The sequence below is a fragment of the Bradysia coprophila genome, chromosome II, assembly GCF_014529535.1.
Source record: "Bradysia coprophila strain Holo2 chromosome II, BU_Bcop_v1, whole genome shotgun sequence".
In the NCBI taxonomy this organism is placed as follows: domain Eukaryota; kingdom Metazoa; phylum Arthropoda; class Insecta; order Diptera; family Sciaridae; genus Bradysia; species Bradysia coprophila.
The window spans coordinates 7,555,882-7,578,707 of NC_050735.1; the positions used below are offsets into that span (position 1 = coordinate 7,555,882).

Below are 22,826 nucleotides of genomic sequence, written 5' to 3' on the forward strand. Positions count from 1 at the left end.
TGTCAATAGTGAGGTCCACTGCGATAGGTGTAAAGAATACAATGCCTAAGGATTAGTTACTAATCACAGAGCTGTAAGGGCAGATAAGATTGATTGACCGATCAATTACGAACAGCTAGAACAACTTGCGGAACAGGTCCATGTGAGACTTACTCTTGACCTGTGTTCTGAAAATGTAAGTCTGAATATTGCTGGTCAAGTTTCTTTATAACGTGAACGTGAAAACTTGAGTCGCACCTAAATAATTTTCAATTTCAGATTACGTATTAGCCTTTCAAAAAAAGATCCAGATTCGATTCCCGTGTCAGCCTGTAAGTGAGGTCTCTAAACAAAATCATTAAATCCGCAACCTTCCTAGTTTTTGATACAAAATCTATCACTTCAATATTGTTATCATACATTTTGCTATATAAGAGAATGCTAGCCAGATCCAATCGCTTTTTCTCGTCGTGCTTGTCGATAGCATATCATACTAATAATAATAAATATAAAGTCCTGACCAGAGAACAGGAAGTTCTGCTGTTCAAGCATGAGTGATCTAGCAACCTCAAATTTCTGGCGGACAAATTGTTCAAAGTAAATTCTTGTTCACAAATTGCAAATATCTGGAAGTGTTGATCGAAGACTAAGTGAAAGTTGGAGAGTGAATGTCTTCTATCCAAATCCCTTTCTTTTATGAAAATAAAGAAAATAACAACCGAGACATTGTGGACCATAAGCTAATTGATGACCAAAGTATTAGTTAATTTCCGAATAATATTTATAACAATTAGCTGTATTTGATGACACAGCGGGAAAAAAACAACCTCAATAAATTAAGCCCACAACGACCGACAACAATACGATTCGAATATCTGAACTCATTCTGTTGCGAAAAAAGAGGACCATAAAGCAAATTGTCAATTTACAGTTTATCTTTATTATTAACAATATCATTTCCCAATTGAAGAATGGTACACAACACTGTGGAAATCTAGTCATCTCACATAAAATATGCGTAACGGCAATCGTGTATGTCGCAGATAACACATAAAAAAAGTGACGGGGATTTTTTCGCATGTTTTTAGACCATTTCACCAGTGCGGTCATTTGATTTATGTTGTGGTCAGAATGCACTAAATAAAAATTATGTTTGGCATTATGGACACTGACTGTGGAACTTTTTGTGTGTGAGTGTGTGTGTGTGCTTTTATGGAATGTAATACGCTAACGTTGTGATGATGTATTGCTTGAATTTTGTCTTTGTCAAGGAAATTGTTATTTTTTGCTTGTTCTGATTTCAGTGTGAATATGAATTTTTGTCGGGATTTTTGTGCGATTTTTTTTTTCAGTTGTGGCGGAAATTCGGAGTTATGGATATTGTTACACATTTGTTTTAATTTAGTTTAAAAAAAAAAAAAATTCTCAGCCATTTATTAGTAGAGGATAATGCTTCTTGCAGACTGAATTCAAAGTTGCCACATCATTATGTAGTCCACCCTATAACACATAATATTTTCAAAATCAGACTGGACACGCTAAGAATTCGGGGGATTCCCGAAGGGTTTTTTGCCTGAGTCAGGCGAAGACCCGAATTTCATACATTCGCAATGATTAATTTGTTAAATTTAAATCTTATTTGTTATGAAAAAACCCCTTTCAATTCGCCGATGACATGACACTGCACGACAATTTTTGTGTTGATTATTATTCTCGATTTGCTCGTTCACATGACCTAAGAGTTATTAAATCTAGTAGAGAGGAAATTTCGAACAAATTACGTAAAATATGTGGTCCCAACATGAAATACGAAATGTTTATTGGAATGTGTTTGCCCTCTTCATTAAGAGGACAAATTGAACTATCAAAAGCGTCCACGCATACATGTATAGGTGAAAATTTTACGAAATGTGTATCTTATGCAAACCAATGTTGGGACGACAGTTCGTCGTACTAATTTCCTCTCTAGGTATAATTACTCTTAGCACATGCAACTACTTTCAATGTTGTAAAAATTCAAAAATCGGACATAACTATGTTGCACTTTTGCTCACTACACATTCATATCACCACTTTCTATTCTATGTTGACAAAATTTAAATATCGGACATAAGTAGAGTAATTTTCCATCTATTTCCGCCTTAGAGTAATTATAATTACTCTAAGATTTCCGCTATGCGTTGAAAGTGCGGGTGCGACATTATGAAAAATTTATTTGAGAAATGTATCTTGCTTCGCACGCTTGAGACGTCTCAATTATTAAAACTATTTGCACTCGGGTGATTACACGACATGACATTTCATTGTTAAGTTTTAAACGTTTCATTTGAGATAATATTTCCACTAGGGTGATTACCCGACTTACCCTTTATAAGTTGGTAACTTTAAGAAAATTAGTATAAGATAATCAGTATCGCCTTTTCAAAGAATTTTTTCGCTCGCTCCGTTCGCGATACACAATCTACATATAGAATAATTATTAAACTATTCGCAGCTGGTGCAAATAGCATCTAACTTTTCATATAACTTTTAAATTATGATCAGACGCAGTCGTACGGACCAATGGGCCTAATTTAAAAAATTCGACTAAAAAGATGGGCTTCTTATATTTATTCCCAAAGTCGTTTTTGAGCCAGTTCGGCACTGCGATATTTCAATTAAAAATTTAATTGAAACCGAAACTCTATCAATTCAAATATTTACGTAAATCACTCTCTTATACACATCAAGCCCATCATGTCGAAACGATCTCGCAAATTGACTAACTGAAACCTTTTTACCTTTTTTCCATCGCAAACACACACCGCCCAGTCTGATAACGTAATTATTTTATTTTGCGCACAACAAACAGCATTCACGTGGAACACAATTTGCATTATATTCAGTGAATCTAGACATTTAATTCCGCATGTTCAATTGCATTACAATGATTCTTGATTTTGAATGCGATAGCATAGTTTCGTGGTATAACTCGCAATGTTAGAGGGTATTGCATATAGAAGTATTATGCAACGACATTATAAAGTTGAAAACCATAATGAAAGTTCTTTAACTACTACCTCCACGACCCGAAGAAGACTTCTGATTTATCGAAAATGAATTAGAAAAGAAATGCATACGGATTCTATGAGAGAGCGTGTATTTTGTTTACATGTACATCCGTTGGTGATGTTGATTGTAAATTCCTGAACTCATGCTGGTAAATGCAATGTACGTGTTAATAGTAACTATACAACCGTTCGGTTTCCTACTTCCCATTTTGCTGTCGATACGCTTATATTACATCAAATTTCAATATAAAATATTTCCTCTACCAGCCATGTATACTATTTGTGTGTAATGTTGTAAAACAAAAGTAGATGAATCGTTTGCTTGCACTTGACAATTTTATTTGATAATGCTTCAGCAATGGTGCAGTGTACAAGAAATAAAATTAATCGAAACTGACTGGAAATTTAATTGCTCGAGGCCCATCGGTTATAAAATGTGAACAAAAGAAGTTAAACGCTGAATGGAAAGTAAGTTAGAGTTGAAGGAGTGAATGTTTAATCAATTTCATAGTTCATTTAATCGATTCTATTTGTGTCGGTAGCTCAAGTTCTTCAAACAAGACAACTATTTTAATTGTAAATAGACTTCCAAACAGAGTTACGTACCTTCTTATCAGAATCATTGAATGCTTGGATGGCCTTGTTCTTTTATTACAATAAACAACGGAAATGCTATTCGCTGTGCGCACTGTATGATAAAGCACAATGTGCGAATAGCCAAAGTATTATAAAGAAGCTATTCGCATAACGGGAGTTGCGGGAAAACAGGAAAAGTATACATTTCAAAGACTGCGAAACACTCACATTGGGACAGCAACTCTTACATCGTGAAATATTTTCAATAATAATTTTTATTGTGTATACATGGAGTTGGAGATGCACGTGAAAAACATCGCGATATGTGTGCGATGCGATATGTCAAATGAAAGGTATTGACGAGACTAAACAAAATTGGGGTTTATACATACAACAGTAGCTATTCGCGAGAAAGCAATCAAAACTGCATATTTTCCTACTTTTCCTGTTTACCTGAAAGGTATTGAAGGTATTTTAATCCGTCTAAAATGTTTAATTTTTCAAAAAATCGGTTTCGTACAACGGTACGGTATGTTTTCGCTCAAAAAAGGGGTGCGATATGTCTCATGTTTTTAGTGTTTTCACTTGTTTTGAACAGATTTTTTCTTATACCTCTGGAAATATCGGCGCAAATTGATGTGTGAAATGCCAAATGAAAGATTTTGAAGAGATCATTCAGAACATATAAATGTATTGAAAATAAGGCTCGTAGATTAATAGCCATTGTGATAGGAGTCAGGAAAACAGCCCGTTTTGTGTATTTTCGCTTGTTTTCTTCAGATTTCATTGAATAACTTTAGAAGAACCTGCTCAACATTGATGTACACCACTGATATGTCAAATGATAGATATTGACCAGACTAATCAGAAAATCTATGGTTCTTGTAGTAATGGGTTCGTAGATTAGGGGTTAGGTCAGTTATCCATCAGAATTCCTTTTTGTGCGATTTTTTTACGTCATTTTCTTACGATCTTCAGATGTAGTAATTGTTGTAAATAGTTAAAGATTGATTTGAGTGTATGTCCTGTTTTCCTGCACCTCCATGTTCGAATAGTCTGTTCTTTGCTTTTCTGGCAAGGCTACAGACAAGGTCGAACGAAACGCTTACGTTCGAATAGCCAAAGTATTGTAAAACAATGTGAAAATAGATTACTGAAATTTCAAATGTCTCACTGTCAAATTTTTCTGAGAATTTCATTGTGTCATTGCGAATTCACAATGACATTCTTTGAAATAAATGACAGTGAGACATTTGAAATGTTAAAGCCTGTAAACAAAATGTTATGACTCTTACGAATGTAGAGAAGCACTGACAGCTAATCATCTGTTATCGGCAACGACGTACAAAATAAGCGAGCAGTAGTCTTTAGTGTTTTCTTATATATCAAAATTAATACGTTAAAACTAATGAGATAAAAAAGTTTTCATTTAACCTGTCACATACGGCTATTCATCTGTTATCGATAACGACGATAGAAATAATGACAAGCTTTGGGTAATACGTGTACTTATATAGTAAAATGCATGATAAAAGTTGAAGTACAAGATTTGAAATCAACAGATTAAAAACACTTTGATGGAAGTAATAGACCCGATAATAATACTAGTCATATACTTGCCATGATGATATGCTGGCCACAAATACAAAAAAAATTAAATATTTGTTTGATTTACATCATCATTATAATTGAATAACAAAAACAACAATCACAGACGAACATAACAGTCATATCCATTATTCAATTGAAAAATGTTGCCTGAAACATATTTTGCATTCCAAACATGATTATTAATTCTGATATAAACCAGACTAGGAAAACCACATGGGAAAATGAAAAATTACAAAAATATTAGCACACATTATCATCATCCATCATGTCTTTGATATGGTAGAAAAAAAAAGATCCGTTGGTATGCCGGTTATTTGAAAAATGAAAGAGTTAGTTAAATTGTTGAATGGTGTTCCTCAGACATGCAGATCAGGGTGTCAACATTTTTTTTTTTGGTTTTCGTATCTCTGGAATTTTCATGTAACATGGCCTCAAATTGTCTACTAGAATTTTATGCCAGACCGTTATATTCACCAGCTGTACCACAAACAAAAATTCAATAGTGGAGTTTTGGTAGGGGATGACTACACGGTCCCCCTGAACAAAAATTAAGTTTTACCGAAAATGCACCCAAAAATTGATTGCTGTTCTAAATAGAGGAACCCTACACTGAGCGAAATTTCCTACGTGCTATGCGTATATCATTCGTGCCCTCTGTAAAAAAGTGTGGTAAGGTAGTTATACAGCCGGCTCGAATATAATACGTGCGAGAAGTATTTCTCTTCCACAAAGATTTAAAAATATGAATTTTATTGAATTCACCTACGGTAGACACCATATTAGCAGCTTATAGTAGTTACTATACATTTTAGAAGTTATTGGTAACAAATATTTCAAATTAAAAATTGACTTCTTTGGGAATTGAACCGGGGACCTCTGGATCATGAGCCAACGATCTTTCTAATGTTGCAGTACAGTAGTGTTGGTTGACATTTCTTATTGTTAAAGCGTACTTTAAAAGCCATATACGTATGTGGCGTATAAGTTACACATACAACGTTATAAAGTATCGCACATAAATAATTATATGTCGTTTTTTAACATAATTCAATTTAAGTCGACTTGATGGCAAGATAGTTATGGATTATCAAAATGCTTATAATCAATTTCAGATAATTTCAACTTAAACAACTTTCTGATATGATTACGAAATAAAACTACTTCACAAAAAATGAAATTGTTTTGTCGAGATTTCTCTAATTTACTAAAAAACTATTTTGTAATTGATCGTCTTCGTGTTAAGAAATATAAATAAATATGATCCAAATTCAATGTTTAAGACTATATATCCACTATATACGTTAAACATACGTGATGTGCGTTTAATTTCCGTCCCACCCGTAAGTTATTCACATTCCACGGACATCACTATAATACGTAGCACATGAATGTTCAAATCTGACAATCGAAATACGTAACTACGTTGTCAACGTGTCCCACGTATAGAAAACATTGTCCATGTATCATATATGTCAATGATGTATATCATACCGTTTCGATGAATTTTACACATACGCGGAGTATTGTCTGAAGTTTCTTTTTCTGGGTGTAGGAGAATTCAAATCAGTGGTCCGTTAAGTTGGACCATATGCTAACCCATACCACTTTTATTTATGCAAAGTACACCATGGTGAAAAATTATCTATAACGTCATGGAATCGATAAATGTTCGCAAATCGATTTTTAGGTACATATTGTGGGTAAAAGTCGGCTTACAACGAACACTGTGAGTCTGAAATAATTTTTAGTTCAAAGTAGATGTACTAAAAATGCTATTACTTTCTCTTATACGGTATCATCTCCTGATAATTTTCTGATAAATATAAAAATCGGTGGTGTTCAGAGACAGCACATTTTTTGTACCATTGTGAAACCGTTCCCATATCGTAGGTTTTTGAACTGGTCTGCCAACAAAATTGGTGTACCTGTTAGCCTGAGTTGTACCCGTTCCAATGATACCAAACACAGCATATTTCATGAGAGTAATTTATGCTTTTAATCAAATGGAGTTAGGTAGAGTCTACTAAGAAATTGACAAAAAAAATAAGAATTGTTTGATGGAAATGCATTTAAATCAAATTTTCTACTCACAACAGTTAAATGTATTGAAAATTGGTAAAATAAAATTTGATTTAAAGGCAAATTTTAACCATGGTGTACCTTGCATAAATTACAAAAAAAGTTGTATGGGGTAGCATCTGGTCCGACCTAACGGACCACTGTTTTGAACTATTAGAACAGCAATCAATTTTTGGGTGCATTTTTGGTAAAACTTTATTTTTGTTCAGGGGGGCCGTGACTATATGCTACTGTTTATGGAGAAATTCGACGAGACTGAAAATGTTTAACAGAATTGTTTAGAGACCTCAATGGCCATTTAGGGCCAATAATACGTTTTGTCTCGACCGCGTGGTTTCGGAACCACGAAAAATTCCATCTGGAATTGTCTGACACCAGAATCAAACCCGGATTCGGTTGAAGGCTAGTGCGTAGACACTAAACTGTCACTTCTAAGCCATACCAAGCTATGGATGAACGTCATATTGTGGCAGAAATGAGCGATGAATGAGAGGTGGAGCTTCTGTGGACTTAGGGCGGTCTGGCCATATGGTGAAATCGGGTACGATCGATCGATTTTTTTACTTGTTTTATTAGTTAAAGTTCCTAAACTGGCAAAACTTTTGAATCAATCTCTCCTTTTGGTGACATATGCACCTCAGAAGACGTGAAAACTTTGTCATGTGAATTTTTTAACACCCTAATGCATACATACGTAATATCTCTCTTTCTTTTGTCATGTTGAAGCCATTTCAACATTTTAAGCGATGAAAATCCCATATATGACATTTGAAATATGCTGCAATTACTTCGGTCATATTTTCTATTGCCATATAATATGAAATTGTTGTTGTTGGATGATAATGTAACAAAAATCGAAATTAAATTACTGAATTAGCCGTAGCTTTACTGTAAAATTAATTGTGATTGTACATTTGAATATAGTGGTAAACAGTTCAGTCTCAGAAATATATAAAAAATTTGATAAATTATTCACCTTGCGTCTCAGACTACGCCCAATGAAAATAACATTAGAATATAAGACAAAACGCTTGCTAAAGTTAGGCTTCACATCTCCCCCATCGAAGAAATTCATCACATAAACATCAGCAAGTGCTCAAGACAATAACCTTACCTATTTGTTGGTAGTGTTTCTGTAGAGTAAACCTATCCACTGTGCGAAGAAGTGGATGTATAATGAAAACGTGTCATTTTTGCTGTAAATCAAAATAAATTGATGCGTTGACAGACAACAATTTAACTAACAAGAAGTAACATACATGTTCCTACAGCCCCTCAAATAAAAAACATTCAAATACAATGTCACATCATTAATTTAATTTTTGTGAAAATATAAATTTCACGTTACGTTTTTTCGAAACAATTTTTTTTTTTTAAGTTAAAATCCATTTCGACTTTTCGTTTTGAGTTCGATATATAATACGCTGTGTTGTGTACAATATTTTAATTCTTGTTTTATTTTAGCTGACTCTAGTTAATTATAAATGATTGCTTAATGTTATTTTGAGGTTTGTCCGTAACCAAAATAGACCTGTTGTTCAGCCATCAAGAGGAATATGAGAAGAAACAAAAAAAAATTTAGAACAATACATTTTCGTATTAAATCACAATTTTAAATTAAGAGCAGAAAATTTTGAAGAAGCGAAGATGTTTATTGAATACCCGGAATGTCATAGGGTCGGATAATTGTTTACAGATGTCAAATGGACGGTAAATCTGTCACGTTAACCTTTTAGATTGTCAACGAGACTTATTGCCAACAACGACAGACCTACGGTTCACCAGTTCGTATTACAGTAATATGAATGTCAAAAGCAATGAAGTAATGGTAGATTATAGACTTGTGCGGAAAATCAATGTTTTCAAGAGTGTGGAGTTTGTATGCCGAGCCGAAGGCGAAGTATACAACCACACGAGTCAAAACAACGATATCCGCACAATTTTGTAGTTTATTTTACCTCTTAAGTGCGGCGAAAGTGAATTTTTCTTTTGCGGGCCCCCCGCGAAAAATGAATTTTCGCAACACATAGGAGGTAAAAGATTTTGTAAACACTAGGCGCTAGCCGGAATGTCAACGTGGCAGATCTTTCTTACTTAACCTTTGACAAATGGTTGACCATCTATTGTCGAAAAATACAGACCTACAGGTCACGAGTGCATACGTAATACAATAACATGAATGTTAAAACCAATGAAGTAAAAGATTTTGTATTAAACACTAGGCGTTAACCGAAATATCATTGTGTCGGTTAATTATTTACAAGTGTCAAAGTGACAGATCCTTTGTTGTCTTTTTAGAACTAGCTAGACGACAAAGTTAAGCGATGACTTTTACACGACCTGGTGCATGATTTCAAAGCAAAATGAAAGTATGTGAAAGGTTTATCCTTTCCGACTAGGCAGACTTTCCGTGGTTTTTCAATGGTTGTATATTTTTAATGTTAATCATATGTTATCGGCGGTAATGACAAAAACAAGAGCCTATGGGTTCACGTGATCTTATTACAGTTAAATGAATGTTAAAACAAATAAAGTAGAAGATTTTGTATCGAAACCTGAACGATACTTTAATCGGAAGAAGTAAGAGATGTAATAATTAACCGTATCAAGGCGAAGAATATAATTCGGACCTCACTAAATGTTCATTGTTTGTTAATGTACAAGAGGATAACTGCAACTTTTATATTTAGTTCTGGATAACGGCTGCGACAAACACATTTCCTTGATTTCTCCTTTTGCTATTTTTACAGTTTAAATTATTGTATGATATAAATCACGCCTGTATATAGCCCATTCTGTGCGCTAGACATTTCTTATAAACTAAATTGCATTTCATATAAAGATATCTTGATATCCCCCCGGAGTTTTTCGCAGCCGGTTCACAAGCGATATCGTTTTGTGTTTCTAAAAATATTTATTTTGTTCTTTGTTACAAAACTATATTAACCCGTGTGTGTGTTGGAGAAGAAAAAAATTCGACAAATTTTTATTTATGAAAATTTTTGCGCAATAAATTGCGTTGGGTCAGCCAATGGTTACATGCAAAGTCAATCGTTTTGTTGATTTTTTTTTCGTCTTCGACCGAAACGTTATTTTGTCGTCATCAAAAACACTTAAGTTTTAATGTAAAAATAACAACAACATGAGGAACAGATAACGAAACTAAATGTAAAAAACGATAAATTCGGCCAGAGGCCACCACGTGAAAATTTAAATTATGTCGTGCGCTTTTGCTTAATGGTACAATTGTTTACGCTATTTTAAAAGACAATTAAGAAAAATGTGGATGGAAATAAATTTTCAAAAAATGTTGAACAGAAAAAACAGCGCTTAACACTGGCATTTCCAATTCTACAAATCTTTTTTAATGGCAATGTACATGGGTACAATTTCACGTCATTTCGTATCATTACCTCGCTATAAAATGTTCTTTATATAGTTTTCCCCCCTCAAATACAATAACTTTATCATCACTTTTCCATGTTCATTTAGTTCGGAGTTTGGTTTTATGAGATTGAAACGGATTTTGGAAAAATCTATTTGACATTTTGGTTATATCTGAACATATGTTTGACATAGTTTTATGAATATGCACGAACTATGGGAGGGGGTATATTATAGTCGCACCCATATGATAAAATATTTGAAATAGTGTGGGAAATGGTTATTTATTCGGTGTTAATGAAATCACAGTTTTAAAATAGAAACCGTAACTGACTCATTAACTCTTTATAAAACGTTCAACAACATGCATGTAGTTAAAAATAAGTTTTTTTTTTGACTGCTCAGTACCTTGATTATAACTTTGGTTATCCGAATTTATAATTGACACATTCCCTGACGGGATGTTTGCTTTAATGGGCATTATGTAGAGTTCATTTTGGCGTTTTTTTTTTGTTGATAAATTGCGAAAAGAGGTTTTTAGGCATTATTTACAGGAACATTATACCTCAGAATCGCACATTACTTACACTAGAAACGAACAATTTACATAGGGCCGGACTGGCTCGGGGCTACTAACAAATTATTTGCAATAAGTCCAAAAATTTTCATACAAAAAGCCCTTCGGGAATCGATCGACTTCACAGTATTCACAGCTATCGTGTACGGTTGACAAGTATGTGTATGTGCAAGTGATATATACATTGTACCATTGTACTCACAATGTACCAAGGTTCTGAAAGAATAGGTTAAGACACTTTCGAGTTGATCGCGAAGGCGGTGTGATCAAAATTTTCCTGTAGCGCCAACTAGGTTTGGAAAATTTTATATGACGATTTCAACTTAACAAAAAAAAAATGTTTTCAACGTGACTTTTCAAACGAAATACCTGTTTGAATTGTCAAGATTTGTGTTTCACCAGCCTTCTAAAGTGTCTTAACCTGTTCTTTCAGAACCTTGCAATGTACAAGGTAAAGCGTTGTAATTACGAAGCTTTCTTTCAACAGTTTTAGTTTTCTAATCAAAACCAATCTGAACGTTATGAAGCTATCGAGTGATTCCATTGAGTCGGATCAACATGTAAATGCAAAACGTGATTGCGTTCGTTACGAATGACACCAACAAACCCCATCTTACAACAGTTTAATTTGCTGTTATCTTATCTTCATATCATTGCATTAACGCAGATGTTTGTGAACAGCGTGCATTAATCAAAATTAAAACGAAATTTTTCGAAAAGTTTTTTCATTTCAGAAAATTCAAATTCTCCATAAATTTAAATGTTTTTCATTAGCGTTATCATCTACTGTGTACCATCTTCAATTATGTTGTATGTATAAACTGGTACGGAATATTCTTACTGACTTAATAGTAAGAATTTCCTATAATATACCATTGTGAGAGGAAGAAACGAAAAAGAAGTAGAACGAAATCGAGGTTCACTATCTTCCCATTTTCAAATATAAAAACTATTTCACTGTGCTATCACTTTTCAAATTGAGTTACATTGCATGTGTTGAACTTTAATTTTTTTTAATGCATAAGAAATTGGAAATTTTTGCTATTGCAAATAAAATGCAAAACAGCGCACTCGTACCTAAACTGCGAAATGAACAGTGTACATCGGAAAAGCCTAAAATGGAAGATAAGAGGGAAGTTTTGATTACTTCATAAATTATTAAAACTATCAGGCACAGCATTTTTGTTGGTGTTTGGCTTGTCTAGAAATTGAAACTATATTTCTTTTGCAATTAAAAGTGTCGTTTTCACTGTGCCCTCAGGATTGTTACTTTATCTGCACCGCCGACGATTATAGCAATTATAGCAATAAGGTATTTTCATGCTCGCGTTACGATTCGTAACTTACGAAATAGTTATTTATGCAACTAGTTGCGAAATGGGGTTGTTTTTGTCACTAGAATAATGTTATCAAACGAGCGAAAGGAGCATCGAATTTCTCAACGTGTTACAAACAATGTTTTCTGCATCCAGCTGCGAAAAGTAATCTTTTGAAATGCAAAACCACCGAATAAATGAAAAATTGTGATGATCGATCAAGTAACTGATAAGCATTGGGTTTTGGTGTCGAAGGTTCGAAATTTGGTCAGAGCAGGATTGCAAAAAGAGTGATTTGAAATTCGGTTTCGTCACTAGTTACAAAAAGAAAAATATGGGAAAGCGCATGGAAAAACTCCTTTTTCTCAAGTCAAAAAGTGAAACTTCTGTTGTCTTTTGTGAGAAAAAACGTAGTATGCAACTCGGCGATAAATGCGTTTTAGGCACATGATGTGTCTACCCATCTAGTGCCTAAAATATATGTTACACACTTGTCACGTAGAAGTCGAGGCTTGCCGAGACTGATAGTGACAAGTGTGTACTCTATTTTATCACATAAGCGAAAACGAGACAACAACATACACCTGAAGTGTAATTTTTGAATTATTCTTCTAGTTAAGTAATTTTGACATCCGAACACCGCGCGTATGAGATAAAACATTTATTACTCGGTGGCATAGATAAGTCGCAGTGCCGTTGCAGAAATAACTATTACGTGTAATGGCGCATATTGCTCTGACTGATAAATAAACATTTTTGTCGCTGAACTGTCAATTCAGTTTATGTGTTGATTTGTTGACAGTTGTTTTATAAAATTCACCCACAAAATCGTTGTAGTCGGGTGCGAGTTGTCCAAAAAAGCCGTTTCGCTCATATTGAATGTGAAAAGCGATTTTATGGTTGATTATCGTAGATGGATCGACCAGTAACTCGAATCGCGATGCTGGCAAGCTGAGATCGGCTTGGCTTGTTCTAGGGAGCCGACGTTGCCAAACACTTCTTTTCGCTCTATGAAATTTAGATTTTTGAAAATTTATTAAAAAATATAAAATGAAATATTTTTGACATGGTTCCATGGGCGAAAATATTCCGAAAGGTGTCTATTCTATGTTAAAAATAAAAAACATTAATTACTTTAAAAAAAAGCATTTCTCGGATGTTCCAGATTTGCAAAAGTATTTGTATTGATGGGCGCCATCTCGAATTACAGCGCCACCTGCATACTTTTTCAATCACCTATATTTTTCTCGTATGCAGAAAGGTTCAAGGAACACAGGACTTTTTTCCCACTCAATTCGGATCAAAATTCAATTTTATAGAGCCGAAAAAAGTTTTAGCTAACGGCGGCTCCCTGGCCTAGACCAGGCCGATCCCAGCTTGACAACATTGCGATTCGAGTTCGTAACCGACCCACCTATGATAATCAACCATAAAATGGCTTTTCACATTCAATATGAGCGAAAGGACAACTCGCACCCGACTATTGTGTTTATCTCATAGAAAATATGAAATTCCAATCTCGCATTTATTATCTGGTTGATAAATACAAACAGCTCATTTTTTGTCGTTCCAATCGCCAAAAACCTTCGGGTGATTAATAAAGCAATTTTAGTGATTATAAATGAAAGAAATGGCCATAAATGCTGAAGGGCCACTTTTTATTTACGTAAATAAAGCTCTGAAGCTATACGGCTGACACTCAAAAAACATGTCCTGCAGTTTTCTTTTATGTATCGATGCCTGCAGACGAAAAGTGCAAATGATTGTTGGAAACTTTCAACAAACGATAATGCTCTTTCAATATCTACTTGTAGTGGAAAAAAGAAGATTTCCTCCTAGCGCTCGTATGGCAAAACCAACACAATTTCAAAATAAATTTACAAATATTTAAAATTTTATTTTATTGTTTTGTAACAAGAATAAATAAAAGTTCAAACAACCAACGGGAATGGAGTGCATGCATTATATATAAATAAATAAAAAATGAGAAAAAAAACAGAAGGAAAGAAAAAAAAATCGAAAAATTTTCGCCACACTTGACTTGAACTATTTTTAAACTTTCAGAAAGAAAATTGGTGGAGAAAGTACTTCGAAATGTAGTCAGATGGTCTCTGTGGTTGGGACGTGGCTCGGTAGCATGCAAATATCATAAAGCGAATTCATAAAAATGTACAAACAATGTTTGATGTTGCACCAGAGAAATAAAAAGTGGGAAGTACACAACTCTGCAAGTTTAAGTATTGCATAACGTTATTATTACTTTTAAATAGACTCGCCTCTCCAGTATCGTTCGAAGAAAAAAAATGATTATAAAATTTAATTACATTTCTCTGCAGTGCTTGACGTTTTCATTTTTCTGATAGTCAAACTTAATTAATCTCAAGTCTCATTTGCATTAAATTAGCAAAACCCGCGAAGACAGTAATAATCTTCAGATGTTCTCGAGTTGTATACAGTCCAATCGCCCGAAGAACTTTTATACTATTTTTAATTTTTACCTGTCGGGCAAGGAAAGACGTCCAAGTTTGGTCTAGACTATAGGAAACCTCCGTTTGCCAGTAGAGGCGCCACAATTTTTGTTTCTTCAGTACTTCATTCGCTCTATTTTTTTCGATGGGGAAACCACTCGGGTAATTGATTAAACACCCTGCTCGGAATTGCCGGAGAATCCGATCATTAAACGGAATTGACAGGAATTGAAAGGAGTTGAAAGAAATTAATAGGAAGAACATATAGAAATTGAAAGGGAATTGAAAGGAATTGAACGGCATTGAAAGCAAGTAGTGCGAATCCAGCAATTAGATGAATTGATCCGGTAATTGAGGTAAGGTAATTAAGTAAAGTTACCATAAAACTAGAGCACTGATATTAGTCACGGTTGTAAATGAGGATGTTACGACGATCTCCATTATTTCACTGGGCCGTATCGCAGAAAAAAACATGGAGGCTATCGGTAACTGCATTTTCGTACGAAAGAAAATTACAGCAAAGTTCTGCGTATTTTTACGACATCGGCCCAAGTGAACGGCGTCACCTCTTCATATAAAGCCTTGATATTAGTAATATTATGGCGAAATGTAATAGCACAAAAATCTATTACATTTTTACAGTTTTATGTTTGTGCTCTAGTTTCCAAAGAACCCTTGTTGTATGCGTGAGACAATCTATCCATTTTTATCTTATTATTGCTAACAATCAACTTTCTTTTTCTGCACAAAAGTTTTAGCCTCACTCTCGTAAAGATCTATGCGTTTTCATCGCGTTAACTTGACTAACGTGTGTGCGTTATTATTTAAACGCAACTGTCAAGTGAACATAAACGGAGAAATATTTTTGAGTGTGTAGCCGCCTATGGATCAAGTCCAAGGAAATGTAAAAAACCATTCACAGAAACCTGAAAATATAAGCGGGATGAAAATGAGCAGGCTTCGGGTTTACAGTTACGCGGATTTGTTCTATAGGAATGACAAGAAACCCGATACCTTTTTTCGTAGACACGTTAAACTTTGTTATCGATTGAACCTTAGACGAATTATTATATAATTCGTCTAAGGATTGAACAAAAATAAACAAAAGATAAGAAAATTTGGCCATTAGTCTCTTTCTCGATGATCTCAAAAAGTACTAGTGGAAACAACACACTTAGTCACTGAACAGGGAACATATAGCCGAGACTTTTGTGATCATAATGCGTTCTATTCAAAGTTCAGATTGTCTTACCTAATACGATGTCATAAGCTGTTCATTGTTTCTCTTCTTTTATTTTAAAGCAAAAACCACTGCATGAAATCACTTATTTTCACAGTTTGCACTAATCAATAACAATTAAATATATCGGTGGCCACAAAGCCTCGCTGTTGACATGTTATAAAACACTAGTAACAATTAAAACAGTGGACGTGGTATTAAGTTATTACAAAGAGCAGCCAAAGATGTCGAAATACTGAACACAAATACAAAATGGCGCCTCGACACGAAAATTTCATTCGATCGGTTGCAAAGTTCTAAACCTTGATCGGTTGTTTAACCTAAAAAAATTGGTTCGGAACTCGCGGAAACAATAAATTAAATAAAGTTACACAACAAACACGTGGTTAACCTGCAATTGAAACACCTGAAATTAATTTTGTGATTATTACTCTCACAATGTGATCGGATTAACATTTTATCAATGGAATTAGTAGAACTGACTTGTACGAAGCCAGCGAAATTAAGCTGGAAAAGTTTTATTCACTTTTGATTGCAATAAAAGGTTTTACGAATCACATTTTCCAACTGCATGTTCGTCGTGTGGAGGATACTATTTGTAACATTAAAAAGAGAATAAAAAACGTTTCCAGCTCAATACCGCTTTCTTCCTACAAGTCAGATCTACTAATTCCATTGATAAAATGTTTATCCGATCACATTGTGAGAGTAATAATCACAAAATTAATTTCAGGTGTTTCAATTGCAGGTTAACCACGTGTTTGTTGTGTAGTGGAGGATGTTTGTCGTCGAACAGCGCATTGTAAAGTGAATAGATTTTTTCCAGCACAGTGTCGCTACCTTCCTGCAAATTAGGTCTACGGATTGCAGTAAGAAAATATTGATCCGGATGACCTTTTAAAATGATAAATGAAAAATAAATCGAAAATTTCGTCGTCCATGTGTATGCATTCACAATGGTGCCATTTATTGACAGGGCATTACCGTTGATTTTAGCGTTAGCGGGGGATTTAGCGTTGGAAATTAGCGTTAGCGGCCGTTTAGCTAACGTTCTCTAATTAAATGACAAAACCGATGTACTACGTGGCATAATCATAGCCGCACTGATCGGAGCAACACATTTTGACGTTTTTATCAAAATCTAAGGCTTCAAAGACAGTTAGTGTTAGTTTTTGTAGTGTAGTGCCAAGTGATAACTCCATAATATGTGAGGTGTAACTTCCGCGTACTGTCTAAAATGCGGAGAAAGAACAAGAGTGTTGTAGTGGTTCATATCAATTTTACTGGACGTAAGTTTGGTTTTACATTTTGTATTTTTCTAATCGCCACAAGTAGCATGTCGTTTGCTTTGTTTTTTTTCTTTATCTCCTAAATGCCAAGAGTCAATGAAATCATCAATAGTAAATTGTACCACGTCCATTGCCTCTAACGAACTGAACGCTACTGTAAAATGGTTGTCCTTCCCTCGATTCCAATCATAATTGGACTTTGTCGTTCCACATATTTAATCACCACATCCATGTCGAGAGGCCCAATGATGTGATTCCGTTTCTGTTCGTTAATGACCGTCAAACCATCGCCGCCACCAGCCATGAAAGAATTTACAATGATTGGATACATTTTCGTACGATCGAGCGGATAATATTTCGGAACCGAACATTCATTGCATAGAAGATCCATTGAAACCACTCGTTGACCAACGGGCTGGGTGATGTTATAAACAATTTTGATTCCGGACGACGGAAGCGTGTGTCTCTCAAGGGTTGCTAGCAAATGGTCACCGCGTAATTCTATCAGGTCAAGGGTATTTTCGAACGGCATTGTTGTTATAAGATCAGCGTAGGTAATTGCTGCAATGCATTTTATAAATTAGAATATTGACTGATAGTTATGAGTAGATAGAAATCACTTCCAATACTCAAAGAGGTTCGTATTCCTCCAATGTTTGTGAGTGCTATGGATGCTCGTGTCCATTCGCCTTCCCGGGCTCGATCAATGTAATAATAAACCGCAGCGTCAGTAAGGAAATTTCCAATATTACATTCTACTGAACAGTCTGTTCTGGATAGCGGAACCTTAGTGGTACCAAGATCACGAACACCTTCTCTATCTACAAGGTCTTTCCAAGGTTGAATTTCCCTCAATACGTCCTCGTCTGCAGTTTCAAAAAAATTGTTCATTGTCGGTATGTGTAAGTCGGTTATGGTTGTCATACCTTGCTTGATGTGAGTATCTAAATATATCGGGCATCCTTCCCAAGAGCTGACCCGTCCTTCAGCGTCAAAATAAACCGTCAAATCACCAATGTATTTTGTGTACGCAGACGCTTGCACGATTAGAACCTATGTCAATAAGAACGTATTTCAAAGATGCAGCCATGTTTCAACCGTTGCTTCTCAAATCTCAAGTTAGGTTTATTCAAACCTTGTGACCACTATCTTGTTGAACAATGGCTGGATAGTCGTCAATTGGTCTGTCTGGACCAGGTGGATTGTCTCCAGTAAACATAAATGTGTGCGAGTGACCACCGACAATAACGTCAATATCAGAACCGGCGTTTCGAGCAATTTTATAGTCAACCTCCAATCCACAATGCGACAATACGATTATTATGTCTACACCTTGACTCTTCAGAACATTGGCTTCGCTTTTGATTGATTCAATTTCGTCTTTAAATTTGAGCTTTCCGGTTTGAGCCAATTCCTGAAAGGTAGTGGACAAATCAGGATATCGTCAGCCAGTTCTATTTCATTGGGCACACAGACATAACAGTCTTTTTCTAATGAACCTCAACTCACATTCGTTGTAGACAATATAACGCCAATGATACCTATCTTCCTTGCATATTTATCGATAACGATGGACTTATTGTATTTACCATGCATCGTTGGCTCATCTGAGTCGTCTATATTAGCAACAATAATTGGTGAACGAATCGTTTCTAAAAATGGAACAAAACCTTCGACACCATTATCAAATTCATGATTTCCTATTGTCTGCAAAGACAGTCCACATAAATTTCGCATCGAATTAAAACATCCAAAACATTTACGTTACCATTGCATCAGCATTGAGCATATTCAAAAAGTGGCTGGTGACATTCCATCTGAAGAGATTATACCAAAGTGTTCCTTGGAAATTGTCCCTAAATTACAATTATAAACTGACGTCGGTCGCCTTGATTCAAATTCAGTTACCCAGCATTTAAATACAGTGGATTTGTATCGCTTCGTGCCATCAGCAATTCCTTGATAACGGTTACGGCACGAGCGTATCCACCAATACATTTCTCGCCATTCGCAGGTTTACATGGTGTTGATCCTTCATTCGTTTCTTCATACCTAGTGGTATGTACGAATGTGAACAAACAAAAACAGTTGAATATCGTCAATGACTATCGAGATTTACTTTATTGCACACTTACCTTGCATGAAAATCGTTTATATGAATAATGGAGACAGGAAAGAGATCACTTTGAGCATTCGTGACTATGTTTCCTCCCTTAGATCCATGTACTGTAAGTGTTAACGAGCAGAGTAACAGAATATTGAATTTGCTTTTCATTTCGTTTCACTTTTAAATGTGTTAATCAAACCGCAGGAAGTTAATTTGATGCGTTAAATTAGAATTACAAAATGGCACTAGATTCGAATTTATAAGGTCAGATTAAAGTACAGCGACGACGGCTTATCAGGCAATAAAATTATTGCTATTGTTAATTGATACAGTGTGTCGTATAGAGAAGTTTGATATGTTTTTTCAGCTGGTTAGTCGTTTACAACGTTGTGACGTGCAAAACGATACGAAAAGACAAAACGGTGTCATTCTATAAGTACTTTATAACACTTTATTGTATTGCTATGAATATGTCGACATTAAACACAGTTTCTCGGAGTGAATACCGAACAATGATTCTGCCATAGTGTGCGATATGCGTCACGTCGCGTCATTATTATTAACCTAGACCTGTATTCATAAGCCTACGTTATTATGCCGATAAGTTGGTCGAATTTTTGGCGGACTTGCGGCGTGAACAATGCCGTTTTTGTCACAAACATTGCATGCAACTGGTGTGAATTGAATAGTTGGGATTGTAGTGGTTTAAAAAGTCGGTCTTTGGAGCTTTCACGGACGTAAAATTGCGCGATATTTGGGAAGATTCTTTTTGAGCGACCAGCTAAGTCCGTTCTTCCCATAATGTACGATTGTCGGCTGCAATCCATTGAAAATTGTTCATGATTTCGAATGGTGACTATTTTTACCGTGTTGAGCCAAAACAACGAATCACATTGTATTTGTGCTTTTGCGAGCTTTCGAGAGCTTTGATATTATGTTGTATTCCATTGGAAAATAGTAATTTTTCAGTGGAATACAAAAAAAGCTCAAATCGTATGTATTTGATGAACACCATAACGCCCGAAGAAGTAATCCCGATTCTGCGGAAGCTAGACCAGAACAAAGCGTCAAGTCCAGACCTGATTCCAGCTATTTTCTACAAAAAGACCTTCTTCACGATTAGCGTCCCTTTAAGTCTGCTGTTTAACAAGTCTTTGCGAGAAAGGAAGTATCCATCTCTGTGGAAGATTGGCTTCGTGACTCCGGTATTTAAGAGTGGAAGCCGGACGAAGGTTAGTAATTACAGACCAATAAGCGTGTTGTGCGCAGTATCCCAAGTCTTTGAGAGAGTGATCTTTGGTCATTTGTACAAAAATGTTAAAGGAAAAATTAGTCTCTTTCAGCACGGGTTTGTCGCGGGTAGATCAACTGTTACGAATCTTCTCGAATACGTGCACAAAGGTGTGGAAGCAATAGCCAATGGTGGTCAAATTGATACGATATTCACTGACTTTTCAAAAGCATTCGATAAGGTGTCACATAACTTGCTTCTTCAGGAACTTAGAAACTGTGCAGTCGGAACCAATCTTTTGCCGTGGTTTGAATCCTACCTGGTGAACCGGTCGCAATTCGTCGTCATAGGCGACACCAAATCTACGAACATTTCTCCTACTTCCGGAATTCCTCAAGGATCAATACTTGGTCCATTGCTGTTCCTCATCTTCATCAACAGCGTGCCCACGGTATTTAAATCAGCGAACTCATCTCTCTTTGCCGACGACCTGAAGCTATACCGGAAAATCGAAAGTGTAGACGACTGCGCTCTGCTTCAGGAGGACATCAATTCACTGAAAGACTGGTGTATCGCGCATAATTTGTACCTAAATGTCGCCAAGTGCTTCAGCTTAACTACATCGAATAAGAGAAACAAAACTAGTTTTGTCTATAATATCGATGGCTTGGATTTAGCACCATTAACTGAGAAATCAGACTTGGGTGTACTTTTCGACGACAAACTCAGCTTTAAGCAACATATCGATGATATCGTCAGGAAGGCCTACAGAATGCTGGGCTTCATCTTCAGATCGACAAAGTGCTTCAGATCACCAAAGAGTCTCATCATATTGTACAACGCATACGTGCGAAGCAAACTGGAATACTGTAGTTCAATCTGGAATCCCATTTACAACATGTACAGTGACATTATTGAAAGAGTCCAGCGTAAGTTCACTCGTATGCTCTACTACAAATTCCATTGGCAAAAACCGGACTATCACACACGATTGAAGCAACTGAACTTACAATCGCTCGAGACACGTCGGCTGCAATTCGACGAACTGTTACTCCACAAACTGATCCACGGCAAAATTGACTCGACCCTGAATTCTGAACTCAGCTTTAATCACCCATCCCGAGTCACTCGGAATCAGCCCACGTTCTACCTGCCGTTCAACAAAAAATCGAACATCGAACGTAATTCCCCTGTGTACAGACTAGAGGTGTGCGCCGATCTTAAAATAATCGGCGGCGGTGCGCCGACTGGTAAGGGATCGGCGGTGGCGCGCCGAGAGAAATTTATAGTCGGCGGCGGTGCGCCGATCGGCGCGCCGATAAATTTACAAAAAATCTAAATTTTCGAAAATAATGCAAAAACATTTGAAAAAGCGTGCGCAATCCTTTTTACGAACACTGAATTCTTACTATCTTGCGATCTGAAGTATCAACAACTTATACAAGGGGAATCAACCGAGACATATCTCACCATTTATATTTTGAATGTACAATCACTGACCTTTTATTTTAAAAACATCTGATTTAATGAATCCACGAATGATTAGTGAGTTTGCGTAAATGACATATATTATTAAATTTATTAAATAAGGCGTATGACTAGTTACCCAGTCATACTGCACTTAGGCCGCCTGTGGGCCCATTGTGCTCACCCTTTTGGAAAAATAAATTTATATGCATATGCATATGTATTTAGAGCGGAAACTTTCCATACTACAGGTATGTAGTGAAGAATATCCCTTCAGTGCACTATTTTGATGTTACCGTATGTTAATGGTGATGTTACCCAAGCAATTATACCTACAAATGTACAAATGCTCGGCATTGGCACCTGGAGTGGGTGTGTAGTAGTAATTACACAAACAAACGATTACGTGGAACGCTTACTAGCGAATATTCCTTCTGGAACTCCAATTGCTA

General features: G+C 35.7%; 1 protein-coding gene across 1 annotated transcript; it reads right to left on the minus strand.

Moving 5' to 3' along the window:
• Positions 1-17,542: 17,542 nt before the first annotated feature.
• LOC119070304 (apyrase) lies at positions 17,543-19,990 on the minus strand. The gene is made up of 8 exons (XM_037174573.1): positions 19,705-19,990; positions 19,478-19,621; positions 19,338-19,425; positions 19,079-19,276; positions 18,705-18,983; positions 18,496-18,622; positions 18,190-18,435; positions 17,543-18,130 (listed from the first exon to the last, which is right to left on the minus strand). The coding sequence occupies exons 1-8, from the start codon at positions 19,842-19,844 to the stop codon at positions 17,721-17,723; spliced, it is 1,632 nt and encodes a 543-aa protein (XP_037030468.1). The 5' UTR covers positions 19,845-19,990; the 3' UTR covers positions 17,543-17,720.
• Positions 19,991-22,826: the final 2,836 nt, after the last annotated feature.